The sequence below is a fragment of the Tigriopus californicus genome, chromosome 9, assembly GCF_007210705.1.
Source record: "Tigriopus californicus strain San Diego chromosome 9, Tcal_SD_v2.1, whole genome shotgun sequence".
Taxonomy (NCBI): domain Eukaryota; kingdom Metazoa; phylum Arthropoda; class Copepoda; order Harpacticoida; family Harpacticidae; genus Tigriopus; species Tigriopus californicus.
In genome coordinates, this window is record NC_081448.1 from 5,134,049 (window position 1) to 5,143,061 (window position 9,013).

Consider the following 9,013-nt stretch of genomic DNA (forward strand, 5'->3'; position numbering starts at 1 on the left):
AAGCCATTTGGTGTCTATTAACGGTGTTGGACAAGTTCCCGAAGACCTTGGATAAGCCCTTCATGTTGGAAAACTTTCATCGCAAGACCCTGATCACATCCGAATTCGTGAGCGAGTTCGTTAAAGCCAAGGATGACAACACCACGCCCATCCATATCATTCGAAATCATCCCGTTTTCCCGGTGGTGCTGGACCAAGTCAAGAATAAAGGCTTGTTGCACGAGCTCTGGTTTGAGCATCTAGATTCGTCCTTGGTCAAAGAGAGCTCATCATACAAGATTCTGTTAGGGTTCTCGGTTCTGGAAAAGATCCTGGAATTGGACCAAGAGCCGGCTGAGATGATCAAGTATCTGTCTCCCAACGTAGTGGAAACCTCTCTGAGATTACTTACTCGCTTGGAATCCTCCCCCGAGGAGGACGCCTTTATATTTGGCGTGCTGGCCAAATTCGGAGCCATGGCCAAGGACAAGCCGGAGATTCAGGAGCACGTTCTACACGCGTTGCTCTCTAAAAGCGGCAACATCGCCTTCGACAAGATCACCGGAGGCAACGTCGTCCACCAAGTGGTGACCTTCTGCAACAAGGAGGCCGTCAAAGAGGTGGGATCACTGTATCGCAACGCCGTGCTAGGCGTGCCGAATGAAGGCCGTGAATACACGGCCAAAGAGCGCGTGTACTCGGCCTTCCAGCTGGCCAAGCTCGTGGCACACCCTTCCATTCAAGAAGACAATGATTGGCGGGCGGAAACACTCTCTTTTCTGTTGTTGTGCACTCACTTTGAGGTCCAAAAAGTGATCCCGCCCTTGACGTCGGTGCCCGCACCTTTCGCTCGAGAAGCTAAATTGGAGATTAAGAGCGCCTTCTACAAAGCCCTGGATTTCAAGACCAAGAACTTTGAATCCATGACCCAAATCCTCCGCCAAGTCGCCCTTTTTGCCAATAAATTCGTGACCAAGCCTGACAAATCAGGAGCAGTGCTTCTCAAGGCTTTGGACGCTAAATCTCTGTCGGCCTGGAAGACCATGATTGTCGAAGTCGAGGCCATCGAAAATGGCGTGGGATCGAAGATGGAGAACTCCGTGTTCCAATTGCTTTACCTCCAGATGGGTTTCCAGTTATTCACGGAACCGGCCTTGGCAGTGGACACTCTGATTGAGCTCAAGGAATGCCACAAGCGATCTACACAGAGGAAGGCCAAGAAGAAGGTGAAAACTGGCCAAGACGAGCCCCAGTGGGTCGAGGTGGTGGTGGACTTGCTCTTGTCTCTTTTGTCTCAGAACAAGCATCATTTGCGCCAGTTGGTCAATTCCGTGTTCGTGATGTTGTGTCCGCATTTGACACTGGAGGCCATTCAGACCATTGCTGAAGTAGTCAATCCGGCGGAGGAGGAAAAAGAGGGCGAGGACGACGCGGAGGAGGATTCTGAATACGAAGACATGGAAGAGGAAGAGGTCATTGGCGAGGGGGAAGAGAATAAGGACCAAGACGCGGAGGAGGACGAGGACGAAGAAGATGATGACGATGAAGATGAGAGTGAGGCCGATGAGGACATGGAAATTGATGAAACCAAGACCAATATGGATGAAGAGCTAAGGAAGAAGATTCAAGCAGCTTTGGGTGATCATGCAGCCAAGGACGAGGAATCCGACAATGTAAGTGTTCAATGAATTGTGGTTTTTTTATTCTTGTTGTCTCATCTGGGGAGATTGCCACTTTTCAGGACTCGATCGATATGGATGATATCGCTGATGATGATATGAAGAAAATGGACGAAATGTTGGCCAATGTGTTCCGTCTACTCTCCAAGAAAAAGGGTGGAGCCCAAAAGAAGAAAGAAAAGAAAGATGCCTTGGCCATCATGCATTTCAAGATCCGTGCATTGGATATGATCGACGTTTACGTCAGTCATCAGCCCAAAGCTGATCATGTTCTCTTCATCATGAGTTTCGTTTTCAATGCTCTCGAAAAACTGGGCAACCAGAAGGAGCAAAAACCCATGGTCACGCGACTCCAAAACACCTTGAAAAAGATGTGCAACATGCGCAAACCTCAGCACTTTAATTTCGAGGAAGGCAGTCCGGATCCCGAGGAACTGATTCGATTGCTCGAGTATCTCTTAGAGTTGGCCAATTCGGGATCACCGTTGGTTTCGCAGTTAAGCCAACCCATTGCTCTGTTCTCGCAATGTACGTTCTTGTTACTCAAGATCAGCCAACAGATGAAGAAGGCCAAAGACTTGGACCAGAGACTACGAGACGTGTACTCTCAGGCCTTGGGCAACTTCTTCCACAAGAGTATATGCGTGCTTCCCGTGGCCTTCTTCCAACTTCCCTTGCAAAGTAACTGGGAAGGATCGTGGGCTTTGGTGCCAGACATCGTCAAGCACGGATTTGACTTGAAAACCCGCCAATTCCGACGCACTCAAGCCATTTTCCTTTTGTCCACCCTGTATCACAATAAGGCTCTAGTTGAGACAGAGTCCAAGGCCGTCAGACAGAAGATCGAGTTCGATCTGGAGCAGAAAGCCATCCACGAGCTGAAGTCGGCCACGGAGACCTCTAAACCTCGCTATCTGTGTGAACTGTTCAGTCTGTTGAAAGGCCTGCACCAATCGGACGCTAAGATCGATTGGGAAAAAGTGGCCGAAGCCTTGGAAGTGTTCCGAGAAAACGTGCCCAAGAATCGCCATTTCCAAGACGTGAAACGCGCCTTCAATAGGATTGCCAGCTCCCTCAAACTGAAGCCAATCACCGGATCCGAAAAGAAGTAAGTTTGTCCATTCTTCTTCATAATTTGCTAAATGATGTCGCTAGTGGCTTTTTGGCTACCTTTGATTACCTTAGATTTTTTCAAGCAATCGAATCGTTTCCCATTTTAAAAATAGTGTGTACTAAAAAGTACAACATAGTAGTACGAGTAGAAGTGATGCACAATCTTTGGCTCGTTGAGGAAGGTCTCTCATGAATATGAACCAAGATAAGATATGAGTCAAGACTGTTCTTAAGAAATTGAATTCAATTAAGGGGAATGCCTAAGAATTTCCTAATTGTTCAATGCAAAGAGGAGATAATTGCGAACCTGGAATTCCAAAGAAAAAAGAAAATGTCAACAGGCAAAAACAAACAAATAATACGGTTATTGAAGACACAGTTCTAATCAAATGAGGAGTTCGTTTTGCAGTCATTTAAAACAACATTATGAAAGGCTTTATCCGGATCGTTAAAAGATTATTGAATTCTTGATATCAGTGATCACCATATCGTTATTACGCAAAATATACTTAAATATTTTTTACTTGTAACATTTCCATCGGTTTACAGAAAGAACAAGAACGGTGCAAAGGCTCCGGGCCCTCAGCAAAACGGAGGAGCTCAAAACGGCTTCTTTGAGGATCTCACCAATGGCGATACTTCAACCACTGCCATAAATGGGACTAATGATGATGAGCAAGGCGAACCCGTCGATGGCGAGGGTGGGTCCAAAAAGAAGAAAAAGAAAAAGAAACCCAGTCACGAGACCTTGAAGGCCAAAAAAGAACAGAAGCTCAAGGACGTCGAGACGCAATTGGCCGAAAATGACATTCCCTCCTTCTCAAACATCACCTTGAGCGACAACATGAACTTTGCCTATAAGACCGAACAATCACAGAAACGGACTAATGATGAGGAAGATGAGCAAATCGACGACAAAAAGAAACGAAAAAAGCGCAAAAAGGACGCCAAGTAGAAACATTGTTACACTGATCAAGCCACACATGTTTTGGGTGAATTATACAAAATTCATTAGTACATGCGAATGCGTTTTTTTTTTGTAAGGGCCAGACGAGACAGACGTTCATTCGGCAAGCCACAAGTCAACGAGATAAAACAAGCATTTGTTAACCGAGGTCAATCATCCGGATTTTGTAAACGTTACCAGCCATGAACTTGATTCAATTTGCCATGTGAACACACTGAACATACGCTTTTTCAAGCACGCAATCTGATGTTATTGCATAAGCCTCAGTACATTTTTGGCTAGTCCTTCGCGAAGATCGCAATCATGGTCAAAGGACGAAAGTGGATCTTAAAGACACATTTTCAAGGCTGCCCGAAAGAAAGCGATTTCGAATTGGTCGAAGAGCTCCTTCCACCCTTAGAAGATGGCGAGATCTTATTCAAATCCGAGTTCATTTCCGTGGATCCCTACCAAAGACTCTTCTCTACTCACCTTCGGCCTCCGACAACCATGATTGGTAGTCAGGTGGCCAAAGTACTGGAGAGCCGTGATCCCCAATTCCCTGTGGGATCGAGGATCGTTTTGTACGCGGGTTGGGTCGAGACTGGAGTCACCAATCCGTCCAAGTCGAGTGAGGACATGTTTGGCCTGAATCAAGTCGTTCTGGCCCCACCCATCAGCGCGGAACTCTCGCCATCGATTCTATTGGGCGTGTGTGGAATGCCCGGAGTCACGGCCTACTTTGGCCTTTTGGAGCGATGTGGCCCCCGAAAAGGAGAAACGGTTTTGGTCAATAGTGCGGCGGGTGCGGTGGGTAATGTGGTGGGACAAATTGCGAAGATCAAAGGCTGTCAAGTTATTGGGGTGGCTGGATCTGGTTCCAAATTGGAGTGGTTGAGAAACGAGTTGGGATTTGACCATGCGATTAGTTACAAAGAGGTAGATTTATTTCCTGTCCCTAATGAACTAGTACTTATTACTCGGTTACCCACGTATTGGTCTTTCCATGTTCCATGATCGCTCATAGGGATCGCTTCATCAGCAATTGGCTGAGGTTGCTCCAGAGGGCATTGATTGCTTCTTTGATAATGTGGGAGGCCAAGACTCCTCCACTATTTTGTGCCACATGAACTCGGGTGGACGAATTGCTGTTTGTGGATCAATCGCTGGGTACAATCTGTCTCGGGTTCCTATGGCCGAGGCGGTCCAAAAAATGATGGTTTTCAAGGTGATTTTGACCTGATTAATGATCATGGTACACAATGTGCCATGCTCGACGCATTTAAATCCATTTCTTTCACAGGAGTTGGAAATGAGAGGCTTTCAAGCTTCAACTTTCAGTGATCAGTGGAATGGTGCCATTATGGAAATGGCCCAATGGGTTCAAGAGGGAAAACTTAAGGCCAAGGAAGTGGTGCTCAATGGATTCGAAAAAGTTCCACAAGCCCTTCGGGAGCTCTTCGAAGGCAAACATATGGGCAAAATCGTGGTGAAAATCTGAGTCCAAGCAATAATCAACAACCTTGGCTAACTGCATTCGTCATTTAAGAGGTGGTCACAAAAACACCTGTCAAGGGCAAAAGACATGCAATCAAGATCAGGGTCTCTTTGTTTCGTGCCATAAATACATATTTATTAGGGTCAAATTCCCACCAGCAAGTTTAAGATCCACAAAACCATGCTTTTGTAGCAAAAAGGAAGCAAACTATTCATGTGATGCACCAAGTCAAGCCTGGACATTGTTGGAAGAGACGCTTGTGGGTGCAATTGTACATTTAGACAGAAGTAGTGATAATGGAGCAATTATTCCCTCCTTCTCTGAAAATTTTTCTGGTTTCTTTCGAGGTCGACCAGCATGCAAGAATTTGTTCCTAGAGTCTTTTGTATTGATAAAACAAGTTCCTTCGTCTTTGACGGGGATTGTCCTGAACGACGAGGGTATTTCTCAGTCCGAGCTAAAGAGGTTTCCCCCTCCTGTTCCAATGTTCCAGTGTTCCGTTCTTCTACTTCTACTTCCCCCAGAGTGTGAACCTATCTTAGTCGTCCATTTGGATCAAAGTTTGCGTACTAATAGTGCAATGAGAGGGTGGAAACAATCACTTTTGGCGCTCTTTTGTCGTCAATCCGTGTTCCAGCGTGATTTCTGCCAATAATGGTTCGGTCGATTGGAAACGAGAGCAAAGCTTTAGAAGACCTGGACTCCAACCATTTTCTTCTACATTCGTGAGACCATAATTTATCACAAAGAGTAACGGAAAGCAATTATTAAAGCAAGCTTTCTTCTCCTTTCGCACTCAAGGCATTAAGATTTTTTTCTTTTATTTATTCTCGAATTATTGCGAAAATTCGACCAGATTTGTGGACAGAACCAATGATTATGTTCTGTTGAAAGAGTCTACTTTGTTGTACACTCTCTTACAGTTACGATTTCTTCAACTATTACCCATACATGCTCTTTTGATCTGATGGTCATGAAGGAAAACAGAGAAAGAGAGTGATCCAATGTCATCCCATGAATCTGATGCCATTCATGATTGTGAAAAATCCATCAACGTAATGGATGTTGAAGTACATTGCTTAGCGAGGTAAAAATATGAGCCTGTATAGCATACTAAGTAGAACTGCGCCCCGTCCAGATTTAGTCCCGATGTTCCTCGTATTCCTCGTGGTCCACGTTCCTGAAATCCAAGGGAGAGCCCTCGCTCGCCAAAGTATCCATTGTGATTTGATCCACATTGCTAACGTCTAACAGAATACAACAATAGTGAACCACCACGTGAGGATATCCAGGTTAGGGGGTGGGAGAAAGTCAACCTGTCGCCGGCCGAAAATACAAAGTAAATAATAGACCTCGTTTGAAAACGTCATGAAGGACAAATGCATTGCATATGCTTGGGATCGGCAGTGAAAGTCCAGCTACGCCCATTGCCCATCGGACCACTATCGAAAGTGAAAGTCCGCCTTCACAAGGTCGTGTTGAAGTGAAGAATCCGGTGGAAAGTAAAATCGTTGAAATTCGAAACCACATTTGGCACTCAAGTTGAGGTTTCTGGCTCTCCAATATCGACTCGTGGACCATGCCCCAGGTAGATGTGCGAGAATGTACATATACGTTATCAATCTAGAACGAGGCCTCTGAACCGTTGACAGGTAAGACTTGAATTCTTTGGTTGTAATTGAATCAGAAGTACGTACGAGTAGATAGGCCATGGAAGGTTTGATGAGTGACTGATTTCGTCAACCCAGTTTCATGTGGGAGAATGTCATTATCTCCTGTCAGAAAAGTTATTCTTCAAGTTCAACCACCAAAACTTGCTCCCGTTCGAACGGCACGAACACTGCACACCAAGCATGGAGTATTTCATGCTCGTCCAACTTTTGGCTTTTTTTTTTGGCAAACAAGCTCACGAAGATTTCCATCTTTCTCCAAACAATAAGGAAGGAGACAGATTTGAACGAAACCAACTTGCGGTACTCTCCACTTTCATGCTTCTTGAGCAATGGAATCTTAATTGGCAGACCGTAGCCGAGAAAAAAACGCAGCCACTGTTAAGCTTCATCTCAGAGCTTTAATTCGGCCAAGATATCGAAACATTGGTTTCATCGATCAACCATTTCATCTTTAGTAACACATCGCTCTGTGGCTTCCAAATACAGAGCGTCAGCTAGAAATATATGTAGTCCATCGTTTCTGGTTCTGAACAAGTTTCTTTCTCATGGTTGACCCTGAAGCATTTTTCTGGTTGATCGATAGGGATGCAACCGAGGGCTATTCTTTGAGACAGATTTCAGAGGATAAGTAATAGCTCATCTTGAGGGCCCATCGCCCATTAGACACCACATCACGGGCCTTTGTTGGTCTCCATTGCTTTGAACACATGTGCTGTACATACACAGGATATTTTTTGTTTGTTCATTATTTCTACAAAGCCGGAATCCTGAGGAGCAATCAGGACACCGCCAAGAGTCAATTTGCAATTTTGACCCGTCATTTTGCGGCGATTAGATCGAATTTCCATGCCTCATATGAATAGTGTGAACGAGCAATCAGTTGAGTGCAATTGGACTTGCTTGGACTGTCCTGGTCACGACAAAATCGATGTCATTCAATGGTCCACCTGGATGACGGAAAGACCGAAAGACGGAAAGACTGCAAAGACCCCGAGATAGATGCCAATTCATGGACACCATCCAGAAGGAAGTGCGACAGAAATGCATTGAGGCAAACATGGCCCTTCAATGAATAGACCGGCTCAAGTTACAATGCAAATTTCGAAAACTTTCAAACCATTCGTTCTCAATGAGACCCCAAGCCTGATCATTGAAAACACCCATTGGGCACCACTACCTCCACCACCTCGGCCTAATGGTTCTGGATCTGGTCATTCATCATGGACTGCTTGCGGTTTTGGGCAAGAAACAATGCCTTGATGAAGTCACCTTCATCAGAATATCCATAGATCACGTTTTTCCCTCCATCTGATTGTGTGTCTATCCGTGCGTCTGTTCGCTTAGTAGAATAACAAGAGTTTCATGCGGTGTTGTTCCGCATGCTTGAACTCACGGCATTCGGTGGATCCAGAAAAAGACTGCCCTATGTAAGGGGTATGCAGTAATACGTACTTGTGTACTCGGAGAGCTTTTGGCCATCCATTTTTTTGATCCGAGCGAACAAAGAACTTTCTAGTGTATGTATATCCAGGAGCACAAATGCAATCAATTTGTTCTCAGATCATTCTGCAATACACACGGCTTATAAAACTTGTTCTCGGAGTGAGCGAGTTGAATCTGACCGCTTGAATCAGCCTCACAATTATGGCTGAGAGTGAATTATTTATTGGCCATTTGTTTATTGAACTGTATTTGAAAGCCCTGAGTTATCATGCCTCTAGACCATTAAGGGTTGAAAGAATCTGATGGTTTAACTCACCAAACTGAGTGCTGCTATTTCATCCGAGTCTCGGCCGACAAAATGTACGAAGTTTCTTTCCCACAATTTTCACTTTAGATACTTTTTGAGATCAATATGGATAAGAGGATCAGTTATCTAAAGACTTGATCTAGGTCAAATTGAAATTTGTAACACCGACATTGTCAAACTGGAGCCAATTTTAGCAACAACCCCAGTGATACTTCCAATCGCACTTGATCTCATCATTAGTTGGGACCCATTTGAGGAAACCTGTTCCTTCATTCTTTTCTTATTGTTGTTGCCATAATTGCCATGGTCATGAGTCTGGTTTAAAATTTGATTTACGACTTGAGAAAGGGTGGAAAAGGGGGAGGAAACCATTCT

At 44.8% G+C, this 9,013-nt stretch overlaps 2 protein-coding genes across 2 annotated transcripts in view; both read left to right on the forward strand.

The window, feature by feature from the left end:
* The window catches only part of LOC131886312 (uncharacterized), a gene marked incomplete in the record, with an annotated part of 6,465 nt that extends 2,677 nt beyond the window's left edge, over positions 1-3,788 (forward strand). The window contains 3 exon segments of the mRNA XM_059234602.1: positions 1-1,652; positions 1,721-2,766; positions 3,321-3,788. Coding sequence (XP_059090585.1) covers positions 1-1,652; positions 1,721-2,766; positions 3,321-3,726 — 3,104 coding nt within the window.
* A 27-nt stretch (positions 3,789-3,815) lies between these two features.
* On the forward strand, positions 3,816-5,376 carry LOC131886318 (prostaglandin reductase 1-like). Its single transcript, XM_059234609.1, has 3 exons — positions 3,816-4,656; positions 4,745-4,945; positions 5,021-5,376. Exons 1-3 carry the CDS (start codon positions 4,042-4,044, stop codon positions 5,216-5,218), a joined length of 1,014 nt encoding a protein of 337 aa, XP_059090592.1. The 5' UTR covers positions 3,816-4,041; the 3' UTR covers positions 5,219-5,376.
* Positions 5,377-9,013: the final 3,637 nt, after the last annotated feature.

What these genes read in the sequence shown, in the direction of transcription:
- LOC131886318 (XM_059234609.1), top strand. Translation starts at nt 4,042, where the DNA reads ATGGTCAAAGGACGAAAGTGGATCTTAAAGACACATTTTCAAGGCTGC. An exon ending in ATGCGATTAGTTACAAAGAG is followed by an intron (nt 4,657 to 4,744) that starts GTAGATTTATTT and finishes GATCGCTCATAG; the next exon opens with GGATCGCTTCATCAGCAATT. An exon ending in AAAAAATGATGGTTTTCAAG is followed by an intron (nt 4,946 to 5,020) that starts GTGATTTTGACC and finishes TTTCTTTCACAG; the next exon opens with GAGTTGGAAATGAGAGGCTT.